Source organism: Schistocerca cancellata, chromosome 3, assembly GCF_023864275.1.
Source record: "Schistocerca cancellata isolate TAMUIC-IGC-003103 chromosome 3, iqSchCanc2.1, whole genome shotgun sequence".
In the NCBI taxonomy this organism is placed as follows: domain Eukaryota; kingdom Metazoa; phylum Arthropoda; class Insecta; order Orthoptera; family Acrididae; genus Schistocerca; species Schistocerca cancellata.
In genome coordinates, this window is record NC_064628.1 from 64687712 (window position 1) to 64710172 (window position 22461).

General features: G+C 38.0%; 1 protein-coding gene across 1 annotated transcript in view; it reads left to right on the forward strand.

The window, feature by feature from the left end:
* The first annotated feature begins 9335 nt into the window (after positions 1-9335).
* The window catches only part of LOC126176090 (zinc finger protein Xfin-like), a 28459-nt gene continuing 15333 nt past the window's right edge, over positions 9336-22461 (forward strand). The window contains exons 1-2 of the mRNA XM_049923228.1: positions 9336-9339; positions 9438-9566. Coding sequence (XP_049779185.1) covers positions 9336-9339; positions 9438-9566 — 133 coding nt within the window. The remainder of the gene's footprint in view (positions 9340-9437; positions 9567-22461) is intronic.

Here is a 22461-nt window from a genome sequence, read left to right on the forward strand (position 1 = left end):
TAAGTCCAACAATAACAGGGAGCAAATGTTGTGTTCATGAAAATTTTAATGTGGTCTGATGAAGCTGCATCACATTTAAGCATATCTTCATTATGCACAACACCCAACATTGATGTGATGTTAACCCACACACAACCCATGAACATTTATATAAAATCCACTTTAGCATCAGCATATGAACTGGATTATTGGGATATAGTATTTTGGGTCCCTACATGTTGCCAGATTAGTTGGCTGATAGAAGGTATCATGCATTTCTCACAATAAATTTGCCTGAAGAACTAGCAAATATTCCACTTCATGTTCAGCAGAGGTTGTGGTTCCAACACGATAGTGCACACTTTGGAAGGAATGTGTGGTGGTATTTAATCAGAGTCTTTCCTGGAAAGTAGATTGGTCCTGGAGGTTATATTCTGTGGCCTTCATGTTAATCTGACCTACAGCCTCTGGATTTCTTCCCATGGGAATACTAAAAGGAGTACATTTATTTACCCCACTGATGAATGTGGAAGAACTAGTATTGGTCTTCCCTGCTCTTCTTGTAACTGTGGAGGCAGCTTTGCTGTAAAGTGTTCACAGAAGCACGATCTCGCTAGTTGCTAAATGTTTGAAGATTTAGGGAGCTCTGAAGAATATGCATGTTTTGTGAATCACATATTGTCTGTAATAATGAATTCAAAATATTACAACTGGCCACTTTTACTGAATGTAGTATATATGTTTAATGTGTCCACATTGATAAGTTGTGTAGTTATTATTGCCCTATGACAAGTAATTTATTTTTAACTGATTACTACTCTCCATGTGTATTACTGACATTTTTGAACAATAATTATTACGTTCAACCTAAAAAACTGTAGTCGTAGGATATGTATCATTTAAGAAACAGTGTATACTATAGCATTATTGGGCAGATCAGAAATAGAAAATAAAAAGAAGAAATACACCTATACCCAAAGTTGAACTCAAGTATTCTAATGCAAAACTCTAACCACTACACTAACTTGCCAGCACAGCTACAGAGTATTGAATGAAGATACTTATGATATCTGTGATCACAGTGTTGTCAAACTGTCTTCCTTTGATGTCCATTTTCTACTAAAAATATGCACAATACAAATTTGTGCAAGTCATTTGTGTGCAGTTTGTAAGCAAAGAATCTTATTGTTTTATCCAAGTGTGTGAATTTTGGGTTAAAATGTAGATTGTGAACAGCAGTGGTCTTATAACACTCCTTTGGGGAATACTCAAAGATACTTTTATGTCTGAAGATCTTTTTCTATTAAGACTGTCATTCGGGCTTCTTTTTTCTAGAAACTTGCAAGTCTGGTTTGATAATCTATATACTCATATTTTGTTTATTAGATGAAATTCAGGAAATGTGTTCAATTTCTTCTGCAAGTCAAGCATCAATCTGGGTGCTGGTATCTACTAGCTTCTGGGTCTCATGGATGTACAAAGGTATCTCTGGGGTTTTACAAACTGTTGTTAGCAGAATCCTTGTTGATTCACACAGAGGAGATTTTTAATTTCCCTAAAGGTCTTGATATACAAATTAAACATAGTTCCAAAATTTTACAATGTAACTGGCTAGGGAAATTTACCTAGACATAAATGGGTATAGGAAGGGCTTCAGGGCTAGGACAAATGCACTTCGAGTGGATGCTGGGGGAATACTGACAGACTCCAGTGCTATATTAAGTAAATGGAGGGCGCATTTTGAGTATCTATTAAATGTACACCTGGAAGCAGGAAATGAGCAGGCGTACGAAATACATACATCAGAACCCCAGATACCTGAGCCAACGTTAAAGGACGTAAGAGATGCAATCAACCAATTTAAAAACCATGAAGCACCAGGATCAGATTGCATAACTGCAGAATTAGTTAAAAAGGGGGGACATAAATTGGTGGAAGTAGTTCACAAAGTGATAACTAAAGTATGGAACTCAGAGATGATACCTGAAGAGCGGCAGGAGTCGATTCTGATCCCAATTTTTAAGGGCGACAAAATGGATTGTAGTAATTATAGAGGGATATCGCTATTACCAGTATGTTCCAAAATTTTCTAGAATATTCTGCTAAGCAGGCTTACATCATATGCAGATGAAATTGTGGGGGATTACCAAGCCGGCTTTTGGAGGAACAGATCAACTACAGACCAAATATTCACCCTGTGTCAAATTTTGGAAAAGAAGTTGGAATACAATAAACCAGTTCATAATCTTTTCATAGATTTCACAAAAGCATATGATTCAGTATTGTAATCAAAATTGTACAGAATTCTTTTGGAACTTGGAACACCAAAAAAGTATGTTAGACTTAGAGAAGCGAGTTTGAAAAACACAAAAGGTAGAGTATGCGTGGGGAAATTGGAGTCAGAAGAATTTGTAATAAAGAATGGACTTAAGCAGGGAGATGCCCTGTCTCCGCTACTTTTTAATTTAGTCCTAGAATATACTGTACGAATGGCAGCAGATAATTCAGAGGGTGTGGAGTTAAATGGAAATATTAAGATATTAGGGCATGCAGATGATCTAAACATCATTAGCAATAGGAAAGAATCTGTAACAGCAAATGTGAATGCGTTAATCAAGCCTAGTGAAGATGTAGGTCTAAGGATAAGTGAAGACAAAACTAAATACCTGGTTACTACTAGAATGCCAACAGCAGTAGATCAGGAAATGTTAAGAGTTGGAGACATGCAGTTTGAAAAAGTGAACACATTTAAGTATCTATGCGTGGACATCACTTCGAGAAATGAGATTGAATCCGAACTGAAGAAGAGGTTATGGGCGGGAAATGTGTGCTACTTCTCACTGAATAGATTACTTTCATCACGGATATTGTGTAGGAATTTAAAGATTAGAATATACAAAACTATTATTCTACCAGTTATGCTGTATGGGTGTGAGACTTGGTCTCTCACTGTGCAAAATGAAAAGCCGTTTTGAGTATTTGAAAACAAAATTTTGAGGAAAATTTTCGGAGAAAAAAGGGATGACATTAGTGGAGAGTGGCGATAACTGCATAACAAAGAGCTTCACGAACTCTATTCAAGCCCTGACATAATCAGTATTATTAAATCACGTAGGCTGCGATGGGCGGGTCACGTAGCCCGAATGGATGAGAGCAGGACAGTGCTCAGAGTACTTGTAGGGCACCTAGAGGGAAAACGTCCTGTGGGGAGACTGAAGCGTAGATGGGAGGACAATATGAAGGCTGATTTAAGGAGCCTAGGTATTGAAGGTGAATGGAAGGAAATAGCCCAAGACAGGGACAGGTGGCAAAAATGCGTTGCTGCGGTAATGGACTCTCGAGTCCGGTATAACCAGTGAGTGAGTAAGTAAGTAACTGGATTGAGGAGGGGCGGGGGGGGGGGGGGGGGGGGGGGGGGGGAACAAAAACACACACTCACCAAGCAACAGCATGAGAACACACACACGTAATGGTTAAGGACACTGGCAAACATTTGGACACTGGCTTCTTCTTCTGGAGGAAGGGTTGAAGGCAAAGATAGAGGGATGAAGAAAAAAGGATAGTGAGGTTTAGAAAATGGGGAGAGCTTGGAAAAGTTACCTAGAACCTTGGATCAGGGGAGAGTCTCCATCTGTCTGTCTGTATGTTCAACTGTTAAAAATCCTTTTTCTCAGGAACAGATGGACATATCAAGTTGAAATTTATTCCATGTGCTAAACTCTATGGTACCTTGGTGGTGTAAAAGATTTAAGTTTCTAACTCAATGCAGCCAAATGATTGACTGTTTTTATCAGATATTTTGATATAAACTCACTTATAAAAAACATAAGGGGTACCTGGGGTGCTTCCCATTGACATAGAATCATGAAATTTGTCAAGAAGCAAGGTATCACAGCACAAGTCAGGGCAAAAAATCTGAAAATTGTTAATTAGTTAATACATCCCACATATTCCTCCCCCCTTCCCAACTGTCTGTTTATCCTTCTGTTAAGACCCCTTTATCTCATGAATGCAAGAGTATACAAAAAATTTAAACTTGAAACTTAAAAAAATTATCATTCCTGGGACCGATCTCCTGCCAGCATCGATGTCGATAACAGGCAAAAATCATCAAGATTCTTGATTTCCAGGTTGGATGAACTATCTATGTACATAATTAAGTTTGTACAGAACCCTCAGAGCATGTGTCATGTTTACATATGTCCAATTTTTCAATATTGTCACGTAGAAGAAGGCGTAATTAGATGAATTACGAACACTAACTCCACTTAACGAAGGTTTATTCAAATGGTTCAAATGGCTCTGAGCACTATGGGACTCAACTGCTGTGGTCATAAGTCCCCTAGAACTTAGAACTACTTAAACCTAACCAACCTAAGGACATCACACACATCCATGCCCGAGGCAGGATTCGAACCTGCGACCGTAGGGGTCGTGCGGTTCCAGACTGTAGCGCCTTTAACCGCTCGGCCACTCCTTCCGGCCGAAGGTTTATTCAGCACCTGCACACACAAGAGTGCGGAGCACCCACACAGCATGCCCACCTTGTGAATAACTTCCTACAGGATGAGAAATCAACCAAATGAAATAGCCTCCAACATCTGCTGACATGAACCAAACTGAGAATGCTTGGGACCATTGAAAACTACTGTACATTGTTACAGGAATTCTCCTCACACACAGGATGATCTCAGGTGATCTGCTGTCGAAGAGTAAAGCAGGCTTGAATAGCAATGTTTTGACCACTTTGTGGGTTGCATGCCAAGCAGGATCCAAGCATGTTACAATGTACAGGGTGGGGAAACTTGATGTTGAATATTACTCAGCATCCAGTTTGATATCACAGGTACGTAAATGTGTACAGTTTCAAATATACTGCCTTTATTTGTGTAATTGTTTTGTTATTATTTCACTAAATGTTAATTTTTTAGTTACATAAGGCTTATTCACTAATTCCCTGCTCCACCTGAATCTAAGCCCACACATATTTACAGAATGGAAGTCATGCAAGGTTTTTGAGCAGTTTATGCCATTTTTCCTTAAATAGATTACAGCAGCTACAGTAAAGACGGGTTGCATAGCCAGTTGATCATTCAGTTTTTGTATCTGTTTAATGGTCAGACAAGATGAAAAACTCTGTTGTTCTACGTTTAAGATTCTTTGTGGACATCTCACTTAAGTTCAAGCTGAGCAGATCTTCTGAAAGTCACCGCTGACATTTCTCAATTAAAATTTCACGTCCCATATTCCTGTTTACATCTAGGTTGCATTCCTATAATGTTGTGCACTATAAGACTTAAACAACAAGAAGTGTAAGACTGACGGTGATCAGTTTTAAATAAAGTAATATAAAACTAAGTTATTTCTGGTTACTGTTTTCAAGTTAAAAGTACTGAGTACTAAATAATGGCCGTCGTTTACTTAAAACCCATCTGTTGACAAAAATAGCATTTTTTTGTCTTCTCATAGTTTGCCATTTGGTTTTAAGCAAGAAACCACTGATGGTTCTGTGAGCTGGAGGTTCATTATTTGTGTGTCCTCTCTGTGGAGCTATGATTGCAGTAATCTCTTATCCTATTGTATATATTCAGTTGAATTATGACTGTGACATTCTGTTAGTGAGTGACTTTGTTTTCATAGTCTGAGCACCATTTTATGCATGACTGTACAGTTCAGCTCTTTATGTAGCCTTAAACTGTCTCATTGTTTCTACATATTTGTAAGGCAAGTGAAAATTTTCAGCAGAAATGTATAATTAGTCAACTATAAAATTGTACATAAGTTCACTAGAATAAATGTTTGTTCTGATGTGCAGTACATTATGTTGGCAGATTTGAAATTTTGTTTCACAGATTGTATCATTATATTAGTAAAGGTGTGATGAAGCAAGCCGGGATCTTTTTATTTCCTCTCTTGTTTTGCCATCTGCCTCCTTAAATTCATTTTTTTTTCATTTTTGACTAATTACTATTACCATATGTGAGTGTAATGTGCATTTTCATAGAATGGAAAGGTTGGCCCTCAGTTTTAAAGAATATAGCACCAGATTTAATTTTGTGCTTAGTTTTGTGTATGCCATCAACTTCCTAATTTATTTTGACTATTCCTGTTTAATATCTTTTGTTATAGGTGAAATCAGTAATTGTTCTGTGACTTAGATTCTATTGTTGACTTATAAACAAATATAAATTCTGTAATAATTATAAACATTTGGAAAAAGAATAACTAGGATTCTTAAAGTATTTATTTGGCTCTTTTCGAAAACATATTAGCACAGCTAACCCTTAATTAATTCCAAAATAATTACCAGGTTTGTCAAAAGTATTGTTTTTGTTACTATATCTGTTAATTTCATCATTTAAACAAATAATGTGGCCTAACCCTTGTTGGAAAAGAAACTGTTAAAAAGAAGGAATTTTTCTATATATTCAGTTAATTAAATGAGTTATGTTTTAATTTTAATTTCTGTAAATTAAACCACAAACAATGTGTACTTTCAGTATTTATTATTGTGATGATATATAAAGGCCCGATTTTTGGTCCCAAGACAGTCAGTCCATGGCCAATTTTCAGAGAAGGGACCTGTGTTTATTAGGTCAACAACAATACATCAATCTAACTGAGAAATAAGTGTAACACAAGTAGGCCATGTTTTAAAACAATGACAGTGTCTGTTCAATATGTACTATATTATTCTGCAAGAACTGTGAACTGTGAAGTTAGGTTTTTACTGTTCATAGATATTCAACAGTAAACTATTGTAGATAATATGCTGATGTTTGCCTGCAACTTATTAATGAGGCTTATCAAAATTTGCTATTAGTTAACTGACCATATTAACTGTGTAATATTGGGGGGTTGTGAAATGTGAAATTTCAAATTTCACTATCAAAATTCATGATCTGTCCCATTTTAAGTGAACCTTACTTAATATTTAGAATTTTTGGCTTTTGTTTTTATTTAAATTTTTGTTCTTGTGTATTAGAAGTCTCAGTCAGTGGATAGGAACCATAAAATTATTATATTTTTTGTGTTACGTAAATAAAAATGATTTTTGAATAGTTTCAGTCTGCTGTATAAGATGACTATAATTTCACAGATTTATAGGTAGGACACTTTCAGTAGTTTTAATCTTTTAAATAATAGTGATGTGTTTCCTTTTGGTGCAAAATATATATATTCCTCATTATTATTTTGTGCATCTTCAGTATGTGCAACAAATTCCTTAAACTTTCTCAAAAAAAAAGCAAGAAAGAAAAAAGCCAATTGTAGCTTCAAGGATTCAGAATATCTGCATTGCAAATGCAAAGCTGTAGACTTTATTAAATACAAACCCAACATTTATGTTCCAGTTGAAATTCTTATCTTAATTAATACCCAGGCATCAGCCTGCTTCTTCAACATCTTGATGTGCATGTCCTATTTCAGTAGATAGCATTTAAATTGTTTGACTCTGAGTCATATGATATGGGTTTATGAGATATTCAGAGTCAACCACTTTGGTGGGATTTGTGGTTTTACATTGCCGGATATATTAATGATGAGCAAGGAAATGTTTGCTGTTTCATGATTCTTAATCAGTGCAGAACTATAACCTACAATTACTTTCAATTGAGAGTCAGCAGGCATAATATGCCAAAGAATGAAATTACAGAGTGATAGTATGATGCAAGTATAACAGTAATCAAATCTCTTGGTGTTGCAGCTTACATAAGAATTTAAGCATTAGGAGAAATGGATAAATAAACAGGATTAAAGTAACAGTTGAGATGTGATGTTGCTGAAGGGACTGAAAACTTGCCTCAACCCCTCATTAATCTGGATCTTCCTCTCATCCACACCTCTCACTGAGCAAGGTAGTGCACTGGTTAATGCGCTGGACTCACATTCTTTAGGATGACAGTTTAAATCCCATTCTGGCCATCCTGATTTAGGTTTTCCATGATTTTCCTAAATCGCATAAGGCAGATGCCGTGATTGTTCCTATGAAAGGACATGGCCAACTTCCTTCCCATCCCTCCTTAATCTGAACTTGTGCTTCAGTTCTAATGACTTCATTGTTGACAGGGCATTAAGACTAATCTTTCTTCCTTACTTCGTTGATCCAGATCTTACTCCTTCTCCTCTCCTCCTTCTTCTTTTTAAAAAGTTCAGTAAGTGTACGATATTTGATACTGTGAAAGTAATAATGGCAACAATTGATGACAACGATCAATAAAATTTAAATTCAGGCAATTGCCATTCACAGATTCTGGCATGGTGTAAAGTTAACAAGTTAACATTGATTTGTACAGTACTGTATTGCCCCATTTATTATGTGTGTAAAATGACGTCAGAGAGAAGAAAGGTGGTAATGCCCATATACAAACTCATGCACTGCATATGATGAATAAAGAAGAATTGTTAAAAAACATTATTGTTTAATTTGGTGTTTAGAACTTAAGTAGTGTCAGATTAGAAAAATAATCTGTGACCAGCCATTTGTGAGTCGACTGGCACAATTTACGGATTGAATAAAGAAACTGGTAACAATGTTGACCTGTCAGAGTCTTTGTAAACATTCCAGAATGCTCAAATAAAGGTCTTAATTACTGGCTGCAAAATGACGATAATGCCGGCTACAGTATAGCTTCTGATGAGGAAATTATTGTCGTTTGTTCATCTGCAGACGATAGTGATGATGAATTACCTGATGAATCATTCTTAAGACTTGCGACACATACGAAGTCAAGAACACTGCTGGATGAAATAATAGTTTAATTTGAATGCCAGGTGTATGAAAACTTTATTCAGAGTAATGTTAGTGAAGCGCCCGTGTGATCATGCTGCACATAAGCAACCTACCTCAAAAGAAACTTACTGTTGAGATTACTGTTTATTTCATTGTGTAAAACTCATTGTATTTTCTTTTTTGATATTTGCTCACAATATATGTGAACTTAATGTATATTTTTGTGTGTATGGGACAATAAATGTAATGTATATGCATACGGTCTCTACCTAATGTCATTCTAATTTTTTTTTTTTTTTTTTCATTTCTAGATTATATAGATTTTTTGTAATCTGGATGACCTATGGGTCCTACCTAGCCTGGATAAATAAGGTTCCAGTGCAGTTCATTAAACAATCCTTCTTACTTCTTTGTGTATCTGTCCTTTTAACAAAGGATTCTTCAAAATTAAACATCCTTCTGTAATTTTAAAGGTGTATGTAATGTTAGTTCAATTCCAGTTGTTCCTCTTTCCGGCAACTGTCATAAATATTATACAGATATGATTGTTTACTTTCATCCTGAATAGAAGATACTGCCACACCTGTTGATTAAGAAACCTCTGTTCTATTCATGCTTAAAATATATGTGTAACGAACAGTACATGAGTTAATGGTGTGAATTAAGTTAAGTCTCCTTGAGAATCATTTTGATGCTAATTTATTTGCCTCTTTCTTTCTTGTGTTAGGTAATGGATTCCTACAGAGCCAAGTTCCAGTACTGCGTGCATACCAGCAATATCTGCAGCCAGTTATTGCTTCAGTGACGTCAGGCTGTTTTAGATGTTCAAGATGTAACAAAGTTTATAAACATAGAGGTAATTTAAGCAGGCATAAGCGCCAGGAATGTGGTAAAGAACCAGCATTTACCTGTCCTTATTGTCCAGCTAAATGGACATACAAACATAATCTGAGAAGACACATGCTTCATGTCCATACAGAACAGTATATGCAATCCAGTACATGTAGTCAAACAATTCTTTAAGAGTTATATAAGATATATGAACATTAAAAATGTTGTCAGATGTATCCAAAATCCCCATATGGTTTCAGCTGATTCAGCTGATCCATTGAATGGAGTGCAGGTTTCATTTAGAATCTGTGCATTGATTTTTTACCTGAATGTTTATGTAGTTGTCTTATTGTAGCTGTGACTTTTAATGTTATGCACTTGTCTTTGAAAAATTTAAAGTAGCTTGTAGGGTATACAAGAAATAAATGATATTTGACCTTTACTGATTACTTTTCAAAGAAAAAAAAAGAGTTCTATTGGATGAGTTCATACAATCTTTAAAGATTTTCAGTAGTATGCTATGTGTCCTCTTGATGATGAAGTCAGCTTCTAGTGGATCATCACAGGTGGTACATATTTATATTAAAATGAATATGTAAACTAGAGGAAGACTTAAGAAACAAGAATAATACACTTATTTGCAGGCACCGATACCAAAGACCAGCTCATTGCTATTTTCTTTGCTTTGTTCCACTTCTGTTTGGCACCTACACACATTGTCTTTCATCATAACATAAACAAGACTCTCCCAAAGATTTTCCATCAGCAGTCAATATAATTGTCTGAGATGCCAAGCAGATGTTCTATCAAAATATTGTGAAGTTTGACGGAAAACATCAAATTTAACACCTGAGAGCCTCCACAGAACTTAGCTTCAATTAGATAACAAAGTTAAGCTTTGTTAATTATTATGCAATATTTGAACAAGTGTTATGTAGTTGGGATATTGTTGCAGAGTAGTACTGCAGCAAGGATATCATTTTTGGCTCTCCAACATAAGCATACCAATAATTTTGATAATTATAATTGGCTACTGTATCCAATCCCCACTATGACAAACCCACCAAATGTTGATCGGGTAGAATACTCTGAGAGAGTACATCCATCCCTGTATTTAGGAGCATGCGACTAAAGGACACTACTCACTGAAACTTGAATTTTGTGTGTTTTGTGGGCTGGTTAGAGGGAGAGAGAGACAGGAGGCGGGAAGAGGATCTGGGGACGGGTAGCTAGCAGCTCAGAGGGAGTGGCAGGCTTGCTGGCTAGGAATATGAGAGGGAAGGGTGGTAGGTACACAGGCTGTACATGTGATGCACAGGTACTGAAGCCGATGAGGTGCAGTGCACGGTGTAGGTGACATGGCAATGTGAGTTGGTAGGTGGTGACAGGACAGAAGGGGAAGCTTTTCAGGTAGAGAGTGTGCAGACACAGGGTCACCAGAGACTGAGGGCAGGATGATTAAGGGAGTGTGAGATGTGTTGGAAGGGTAACTCCTATCTGTGTAACTCAGAGAAGCTGGTGCTGGAGGGAATGATCCAGATGGCCCAGGTTGTGAAGCAGCCTTTGCACATGACCATGTTGCACTCAGCTGCATGTTGTGCTACTGGTGGTCAACTCTGTTCCTGACCACAGTTTGTCAGTGGCTATTCATTCTGGTGGACAGCTGGTTGGTTGTCATACTGACATGAAAAGCTGTGTGGTTACTGCAGCAGAGTTTGTATATGACATGACTGCTTTCGTGGGTGGTGTGACCTGTGAAGGGATAGGATAATCCTATGACAGGAATGTAGAAGGAAGTGTTGGGGTGCCTGGATTGGGCGTGTCTTGCACCTGTGTCTTCTGCAGGGATGTGAGTCCGGTGGGGGTCAGTAATGGGAGTGGCATAGGGATTGACCACAATGTTGTTTAGGTAAGTTGGTGACGGAATAGCACTTTAGGACGGGTGGGAATTTAACTTGGGTAGGATGTCCCTCATTTCTCGTCATGACGGTAGATAATGAGTGCCCTGCCAGAGGATATGGTCCAATTGTTCAGTACAGGATGATTTTTGTCTCTGTGTCTCTGTGTGTGTATGGTGGTGGTGGTTGGGGGGGGGGGGGGTTGGCAGTGCTCCTTTTTAGCTGTTCTTGGTCAATGATGGGAGGATTTGGGCAATGATAGGAGGATTATGGGGGTGTGTGAATATAGCATGGGAAATCTGTGTCTAGACTGGTTGGTTTGTTGGGTAGTGCATGTCTCTGAAGGCTGTTGTGAGACTTTTGGCACGATGAGCAAGGAAATTCTTGTCATTGCAGATATGCCATCCATTGGATGCCACCTGGCTGAATGGGGTTTGTCAGTATAAATAATATAATTGAGATATTACCATTATATCAAAACAAAACCTAAAATTAATAGTAATTTACAAATATCTTTACAAGTTTATTACATTATGCTACAAATAAATCTTTATCATCATTTAAAAATTCCTAACTGAATAATATGTTTGCACAAAGACAGTGTGTAATTTTTTCTGCAGTAAACCTAGTTCCATACTGTGGAAGTGTTTGGCTTTTAATTTATTATAAACTTTTAAAACCATGTACTGAGAAGTCTGGGAGTAGAGTTTTAATCTATGAGATGGTAACATGAAGTTATCTTTTTTCTTGTGTCATGTTTTAATCTATGAGATGGTAACATGAGTTATCTTTTTTTCTTGTGTCATACATATGTAGAAAATGCTGTTTTACAAATAATTCTGTATTGGTACGTATAAAGATAAACAGTTCATAAATGTAAATACCAGAATATTTCAGATGTTTAGGTCCCTGAATAAAGGTCAATGTGAATTTCTAGTGTAATTTACAAATATTTCTAATAATAGTTGTTTGAAGTAATAATATTGTATATGCAGTACTTGCATTCACCCAAAGGATTATGCCATATTGTACAATAGATTCAAAATAGCTGTGGTAAACAACTTTCCTAGTCATATAATCAAGTCGTCTTCTGGTTGTTCTCATTGTTCTCACACAATGTGTTGATGGCATGACTCTCTGTCTTCTTCTGGTGCTCCCTGAGAATGGTCCTTAGGTAGATTGGGTCCAGTATTTAAGCCTGGGTGGTGCTGGGTGCTCTGTTTTAGGTCAGGAGCAAGTGAGACAGTCCACCTGTGGTCTGCACCACGTCAGATGCCCTGTCTGTGGACCTGCCAGGGTCTTGTTGTCCTCTTTTGATGCTGGTGCTCAACTGCCATTTGCACCTGGCTTGGCCATCCTCTGGTGTCATGCCCATCATCTGAGTCTCGGTTTCACATCTTCACCGTACCAGGCATTCTATCCATGGGCTACGGCCGCCTTGCCTTCCTCCGGTTGTCTTGGTCATTGTGTGTGAAGTTCACATCTGTTGGGGCAGGCTTCCTATGCTGTACTTCTCATTGGGTACTGAGGTGTTCCGTCACTTCCATGAGAACAGTCAGATGTTGGACGAGTTCAGTGACATGTCATATCCCTCTGTAATGTCTGGTGCACTGTACAAGAGCTGTTTCATTGGTCTCCGTTGAGAGTAGAAGCTGAGACTTCTGGAATGTTGTCACAGTGGCAGAACCTGTAGGTGGAGGAGTCAGACAGTGGGCAGAAGCCTTCTGTCACATTGTCACTGTGATTCATCTTGATAGAATGTCAGTGTGATTCATCATGACAGCAGTACATCCTTTGTCGACAGGGAGGGTGATCACATTAGGATCTATATTGAGTCTGTGAAAGGCTGTAATTTTTTCTATGCTGAGGTTAGTGTTCTTAGGAACGAACCTGGAGAAGGATGGTGAGGCCACACTGGAGATAAAGAATTTCCGGAAGGTGATCAGAGGGTGGTTAGATGGGGGAGTCACAGTGTGTGATGGTATGAACTTTTCAGAGTTGGAATTAGATTGGCTTTGATTGAAGGGGTTTGTAGCAAAGAAGGAATAAGGAAGGAGAGTAAGTCTTTGACAAAGCAAACCTCTGACAAGATCTCCTTTGAGGAGAAGGTGTATAAAAAAACTCACAGCACAGCCAAGGACACCCACATGGAACACTTCTATGTCATACTTTTTCTGGAAATCTTCCTAGCCTCCAAAACCCAAACCCTAGTCTGGTTTAGGTTCATTGATGATATCTTCATGATCTTGACTGAGGGTCAGAATGCCTATCCTCATTCCTCCACAAACACCTTCTCTCCCATCTATTTCACCTGGGTCGTCCTCAGTCTAACATGCCAACTTCCTGTGTGTCAACCTCCACCTCTCTGGTGCCTCTATGTGCACCACTGTCCTAATTCAGCCCACTTACCACCAACAGTACCTGCATTTCAACAGCTGTCACCCCTTCTGCACCACAAAACTGCTAACATACAGCATGGTCACCCATGGAATGCATATCTGCAATGATGAGAATTCTCCTGTACAGTATGCCGAAAGTATCATGAGGGCTTTTACAGACAGGTAGTACCTCCCCTCCCCCCACCCCCCAAATAGTCTGGAAACAGATTTCTGATGCCATATCTGCATACACCCATAAACTTCCCCCCCCCCCCCCCCCCCCGCCCCCCAGATTCAGCTAAAAATTACTCGTGCCACCACCACCATATAGTACAATCCTGAACTGGAACAACTGTACCATATTCTTTGGCAGGATATCATCATGACCATAAATGATGGTTATCCTCACCAAGATCCTTCCCACCCACCTAAAATAGTGTTCAGTCACCTATCTAACCAACACAACATCCTGGACCATCCCTATGCCACTCCCACTACCAACTCCTTGCCACTATACTCATATCCCTGTGGAATACCCAGGGGCAAGATTTGCTCATTCCACCCACCCAGTCCTTCCTGCTACAGTCCCGTTACTGGTTTATATGGTCCCATCAGAGGCTGGGCCACCTTTGAAAGCAGCCATGTCATATACCAACTCTGCTGCAATCACTGCACAGCTTCTTATGTCAGTATGACAATCAACCAGCGATCCACCAGAGTGAATAGCCACCACTAAACTGCAGTCACAAACAAAGTTGCCCACCCCGTGAAACAACACACAGCTGAACACAACATGCTCAAGTTCAATGGTTGCTTCACAACCTGGGCCATCTGGATCATTTCCCTCAGCACCAGCTTTTCTGAACTACACAGATGGGAGTTATCCTTGCAACACGTTCTTTGCTCTCATAACCCTCCTGACCTCAGATTTCAGTAACCTGTGGTTCCTATACCCACTGCCCAACAGTTTCCCTTTGCTTTGCCCTGTCACCACCTCCCAGTCCACACCTCCATGTCGCCTTCATCACTTGCTGCACCTCACTGGCTCCAGTACTCACATATCACATGCTTAGTCCCTGCACCTGCCACCCCTCTCTACGTCCGCCGCTCGTGGTCTCGCGGTAGCGTTCTCGCTTCCCGAGCACGGGGTCCCGGGTTCGATTCCCGGCGGGGTCAGGGATTTTCACCTGCCTCGAGATGACTGGGTGCTGTGTGCTGTCCTCATCATTTCATCATCATCCAGGAAAGTGGCGAAATTGGACTGAGCAAAGGTTGGGAAATTGTACGGGCGCTGATAACCACGCAGTTGAGCGCCCCACAAACCAAACATCATCTCACCCCTCTCTACTGTAACCCCAGCCAGAAAACCTTCTGCCTCCTACAGAGCCACTAGGTACCCACAACCAATCCCTTGTCCTGCCACTCACCTCTCTCAACCTCTACCCATTCCAACCTGCACAACTCCCACCCAACTCTAGTCCATTCGCTGAAATGGAATTCTGGCATTGTTTATGTGCAGCCAGTGTGCAGCCATCAGAATGTATGGGCACAGAGGTGTGTGTGTGTGTGTGTGTGTGTGTGTGTGTGTGTGTGTGTGTGTGTGTGTGTGTGTGTCACTCTAACTCATCAAAAGATTCATCCTGTAAGCTAGCAAGTTATGTTTCTTTTGTGTATGCCCATCAATGACTAAAGCTTCTGCTACTCGGTGGATGGTTGCCATTACTCCTAAATTAATATTGTGAAATTTGCTTACTATATGTGTAATATATCTTACACTTACTCTGCCATCACTGTAATTCAGATGGAGAGTGAGTCTGTGGAAAAGAGACAATCAGTAGGCTGATGAGCATAATGTTGCTCTGATGAGACCAAAGTAACTGGATGCATTTTCAACTTGATAACATGATTGCTGTACCAAGTAACTCATATCACTTAATAAAGAAATCTTTTATTGATAAGCTTGTATACCGTTTAGGTTTATTTCCAAAAATGGTTATAATATTATGTAACAATACATCAAGGTGTTAAAATTGCACAGTTCATACCTACACACAAAAAAGGAAGTAGAAGCAGTCTGCAGTATTATATGTCCACCTCTTTAACATCAGTTAGTAAGCCAAGGAACAGTCAGAGAGTATTGGGCTGATAATGTAATAATCTTGAATTTTGTGCCCTTCTGAAAACCTTTGTCTACAGCCCATTCTGGTAACAGCATCCTACATCAACAAATGCCGTCACTGTATAAGTTTAAAAATGGCTAATATTGATATTTGTAAAAGACAGGGTTCTGTGTCCTTGCTGCAGGACATGAAATGCCCAGTCACATTTGTGAAAGGCTGAAGAAGGTGTATTGAAATTCTACAGTGAGCATCAGCATCATTAGACATTGGATTCACCATTGTAGAGAAGCTGAAGAGCAAACAAGGTTGCTGATGCAATGTGGAGCAGCTGGCCAGCAAATGTAATGGCTTTGCACAACATCTATCATGTTTCCAGAATGAGATTTTCACTCTGCATCGGAGTGTGCACTGATATGAAACTTCCTGGCGAAAGGCAAAGGTCTCTAGTTTGAGTCTCTGTCCGGCACACAGTTTTAATCTGCCTGGAAGTTTCATCTACCATGTTGATCAAATCATTCATGATGACCGTGAAATTTCAACAAATTAATTGTGTTGCTAGTCATCCATCAGTAAAGGCAGTGTCATAGCCATTATTGAAAAACTGGTTTATTCTAAGATTTGTGGACTGAAAGTGTTGACTGACCAGAAAATAGAGACAAGGAAAACGATATTGCTTCCAATCTATTGCACCATCACTCTTCCATCTGTCCGGACCACTCAATGAAGCTCTCTGGGAGCAACGCTCTGTAGATGTGGTGACCCTGAAAAATTCTGTGCACCAGTGACTGAGGAAGCAGGATCTAGTTTTTTTCTGCCCTTATTTCACTGTGGAAAAAACAGTGAACAAAGGTGTTGATGTATTGAAAAGTGACAAATTAATCATGAAAGCCACAGCTGTTATCCTCTGTATATGGCATTTACTTTTTTTGTAAAATAAAAATTTAAAAAAATAACAGGTTTTACTTTCTGACATATTGTGTTCAAACTTAATATTATGCCTTGAAGAAAATGGTCTGGTGAGCCACAAACACCATGGACTTAGAAAACATTCCTCATTTGAGGCACAATTAGCTTTCTGTCTACATGAAATAATGAATGTTATCGACAGAGGAATCAAGTTAATTCCAAATTAATAGATTTCCAGATTCCTTGAAAATGACTTCAAATCAGATAACATTCCTATGGAATGCAGGCATGCAGGCTGATGATGACTCATCTCATGAAATCAAAGTTATATCTGGCATCTCAAGGACCTTTGAGGTTCATGATAAATGTAAATGGTTTAGGAGACAATAAGAGCACCCTTTTTAGAGTATTTCCATATGAGACCATTGCTTACCATCTAATGAACCCAGCCAAAGTCCAAACCAAATTAAAGAAATATGTAGACAAGATTTGTGAATGGTGCAAAAGGTGTCAGCTTACCCAATAATAAGAAATGTGCATTTCCCCACATGAATACTAAAATAATTCTGTTTAATTTCTGTTAGAAGAACAATTCCACAAATGCAGATGTTGTTGATTTGATCAAATATCTAAGGACCATAGTTAGGAACAATGCAAATTTGTATAATGATATGGAAAATGTTATAGGGAACATGAACCAGAGACTGAATTTTATTGGCAGAATGCTTAGAAGGTGCAACACATTCACTAAGCAAACTGCATACCTTATGATCACTGTCTGCTGTGATGGACAACTTAGAACAGTGACAAATGCGTAATAGTCTGCTGCTTTTTGGCACAGCAGGAAAAGAGGTGAAAGACACAGACAGCCTGCTTATATAGGTTGCACATGGGAAATCAGGCATTGAAGTCAGTAGGGTGGATGTTGACAGGGGCCATTGGCTGGAACGAAGATTATCGGGTGCTATGAAGCTTTGTCCAATAATTGTGAAATTTATCTCGTATCAAAAAGTGGCGGAGATCTGTAGCCACAAAAAAATTAGTAAGCACAGGACTTACAATAAGGTAAAATCTTACAAAGGAACGTCTAAAGATTTTGAACAACGCCATTTCCCATTTCGGACTTCAGAATATGTGGATTTATGGTGGCAGAGTAATAATCAAGACCACAGCTGGAAAGTAAGCAGTTACAAACATGACAGAACTGAATAATGTTGAGTGAAACTACTTGAGACAAAGTGAAAACTTAAAGTTTAGTACTAATCTAGTGTAACATCCCTTGTACTCTAAATACCATCTCCTAATTATATCTACTTTAGGACAATTTTTATATCTGTGTTTTCACCTATTATTCTCATAATTGTAACTTTGTAATTATTCTTGTATTAGTGCCTTCAGTTATTCATATTGTATTACCCTTAACTGTAGTACTCCTTAATTTTGTTTACTGTTAACACTACCTGCTTGAGAATTCTCTATCTCGCATGTAATAATAGAACTGTAATTATTACTCTTTTCCTGGTTACCTTACTCACTCGCCTTCTTGGTTTAAAGAACAAAATTGCAGTCACCACTACTTTGGTAATTTCTAATTTAATTGTTGTTCTCCCATCCTGAACTGTGCAGTACACTGACTACTTTTCATCCTGTAATGCAGAAAGTAAATTGTTTTTACAATTGTCACTATTCTCAGTCATGTCCCCTCACAACGAATACTCTCTGCTTCCCACTACTCTGTACTTGCACTGATCCCTGTGCTTTGTGCTAGCGAAGTGCAACCGACTTTGAACTCCTCACCTTCTCCAACCCCCTACTTCTCTGTGGGCCCCTCCCCCTCCCTCCCAAGCCACTCACATACCACAAGGCTGGCTGTGCCAGAGCTCAGTGCCATGATTGGCAACAACTGGATGCCACAATTCATGCATGGAAATGTGGACTCATTACCATCCCATTAGATGGAGTTCAGATGCATATTCATGACCTCAGCTTTTATGTGATACAACTGTTGGAGATGTGGCTTAAGCTGAGTCTCAATGGCTATGTGCTTCTGAGACATAACAGATATAACAGAAGAGGGGACGGTTTGGCTGCTTACACACATGCAAACTTAATCCCCAGTTTTGTGCTCATACCAAAAACTGAGTGCAAACAGCTTTAATGTATGTTCATTGAAATTAAACCTCTCAACAGAAAGTGTCTTGTGTGTGTAATATACAATCCACTCAAAGCTGAACAGCTCTCTAGCTTTGAATCCACACTCTAGGGTTGTGAATCATATACCTAAGTGCAAACCCAAGATATCTGTGCACAGCCATTTTTATCAGAGTGGCCACAGAATATAGTTTTGAAACTTAACCCATCTAAAACACAAGCAATCTTAGCCACTCGCAAAAGACTTATTACTTCTCAATTCAGATAATCTCTTCCACCCTTAATCCTAAACAGCCCAAAAATCACCTTTTCTTCTTCTGCAAAGAATTTGAAGATAATTTTGGACTATCAGTTAGACTGAACTGAACACACGACTCCAATCTGTAAAGTGTTAGCATCACTTTATTCATTGCAGAAATATAAAAAAGTATTTCCTCTCAACCATAAAAAGAAACTCGTAGAGTCATTAATATCCCCCATCTTTTATTTTGGTGATCCTATTCTCCAAGGACTTATGAGAGCTCATGTCACCTGGAACTGGTGATGAATGCTTATGTATGATACATTTGTGATGTACGAATTTCAACAGTATCATCCTGCCTATGAGCCCCTACCATGGCTACATGCTGATAGGCATAAAGATTATCATAGCTTGTGTTTGCTGTATCATGTTCTCAATCATTGCCTTTCTTCCTGCTTATCTTCAAGCCTTACTCTATAATCTGAGCAACACAGGAGAAATACTATTTCTCAACAAAGTAAACTCCTCTCTGTACCACTACACAACACTGCCATGTTCTGTAAATAATTTTGTGTATCAGGAACTTGAGTTTGAAAAATCTTCCTCAAAATATTACAGAAATTAAAATCCTGCCATCACAATAGCTATCTGTTCTCATAGCTCACAGTCATCAACCCTCCCTCCCCCACCACTTTCCTTTCATTGTCTATAGAATTCTCTGTTGAAATTCTCTTCTTTCCTAGTAGCCATTGTCACTTTTATTCCAGTGTTCTCATTCTTCATATCTCTTCCACTTCTTCTAGTACCAAACAAGGTCTCAAAAGTGCTAAAGTAATTAATATCATTCTTAATGCCACCATTATTTTATTATTATTGTTAGTGTTACTATTTTTATTATTGCAAGTCATTTCTTTTTGTTAATATTGAGAATTATTATTATTGAGTTTGTTATGTTGTAACAATTTGAGATCATTCTTAATTCCTTTGTTATGTTATCATCATCATCATTTGTGTTACTATTATTATTGCTTATTGGCAATTATTATTTTTATTATAATGTAATTTATTATTATTGTGATTGCTATGTAACAGTTTCTTGTATGTGTTATTCCTGGTCAGATGTAAGAGAGGGCTAAATAAGCAATAAATACATAAATAAGTAAATAAATAAAATGGTCACTAAAGCAGCTTGAGGTTGAAACATTTTTCTCAGCCATAGTTTGTTCAAGAATAAGTAAATATTTTACTGTGTTTTTGTCTGCGGGCAGAAATACATGTATAGATGGATGGAAACTTCATATGATGGAGGCTCGAAGGTAGGTATACTCATTTTAGATGAGTGTATTCATATTTGAAGGGATGAGAGATGAGTTACTTCCAGACAATGGAAGTCATTTCTTTGAGGTGGTAACAAATTATTGACTTTTTCTACTGTGTAAAAGTTTATCTTTTCAACAATCCATTTTTTTTCCAGAGCCTTGGATTCATCCTAAATTTCATTGAAGATTATTTCATAACAGCAGACATAATGTCTATCAAGAAATGTAGCAACTGTTGGAAATCTATTACTTACACTACAACCACAGTTGTGATGTACTACACTCAAGTGTAACTGTAAATAATAATCAGTTATGTGATGATTTAATTGCATTCACACATATCTATATATTTGCCACTAATATGAATGTTCTTTCCAACATGTCCCATGGCAGCTATCTTTGTTTTCCATTTGATATGAAAATTTCCACTTTATCTCTTCAAAATTCTTTATCACTAATGTGTGAGTATTTACTGCAGTAATGTGCCATGCACATACATACAAGATGACTATAAATGTAGCTCCACTCTGTGATAAACAGGGGGAACAAAACTGTGGGGTAAAATGTAAAATATTGATATGGGCTGTGCAGTTGTGAATCTCTTATCTCAGAAAGTGACAGTTCCTTCACTTATTACTAGAGGAGAGAGCCTGGAAATAGAAATGTGCAAGATATGTGAACATTCACTCAGAATACTGCATAAGCAGACAAAACATAAGCGAGGAAGAGTATCGACACCTGAGAAAATTGAAAATTTGTGCTCCATGTTACTACTGTTTATGTATTTTATTGATATTTTCTGAGTTTTCCCATATATAATCAGTTAGGATTGTGACATACTGAAATACTTTGAATTCTGAGACAACCTTTAATATGTAAATATTGAATATGGTTTGTTGCTTTTTATATATGATTTTTTACTACACTTTTAAAATTTCCAGTTTCACATCTGCTTTGTTTGCTTTATTTACTACTGTATCAGAATACAGATTTGAATTGAAGTTTCACAGATAAACACATTCTAAAAATCTTCTGTTATTTCCTGTGAAACAATGGAAAATGTTGAACATACAAGTGGAGTAAGTACCAAAAGTAAACAGTTTAACATTTCTATATATTATATGTTCCATGTTTTCCTAATACGAGAGCCTGACAGTCACACAACATGTAGATAATCATATGAGTTGACATTGCAGATGCCAATGTGATTTGTGTGGGGCCCTTCACATGCTAATGTTAATGTAATTTATGTTGCTATTACAACAGTGTGCAAATATTTAAATAAGTTTGCTGGACATGAAATTTTATAACTAATGGTTTATACTTTTTTTTTTAGAAATAATGGAAGGATATTACAGTGCTCATAGTAGTGATTTAAAATTCAGTTGTATTAACATGATGTACTTTGATAACCAAAGTAGATTTTTCAGCCTATAGACAATTCATTATACAGCAACTGGCAGTAACTCCCAGCACTAATTTGTTATCGATCAGTGAACAGTTTTATATGAGACAGATTTAAGAGCATTTTCAGAATAATGCACTTGTGGAAAGTGTACTGCTTCTGGAGAAGCCTGACTCATGACGATTGCAGGAATAGGTCATTCCTGGTGAGATCTGGCACATTTCAAGTACTGACTAAGATCAAATATTAGAAGAGGCTTGTCTGTGACAATGTTAAGAAATAGCTCATAAAAATGAGTGTGAGGGCTTCATTAAACTTTATTGAGTTACTGTTGGTCATACTCCTTTTTATATATTTCTTATGACCTGAGAAAACCTCCAGTTGCTTGTAATCTAAAGAGGTTTGGTGTCAGAGACACTGATGCTCATTGATTAAGCATATAGTTGAAGTGTGAAGCTATAAGAGTAATTGTAACATAAAATACAAGAAAGTGCTCCAGTGA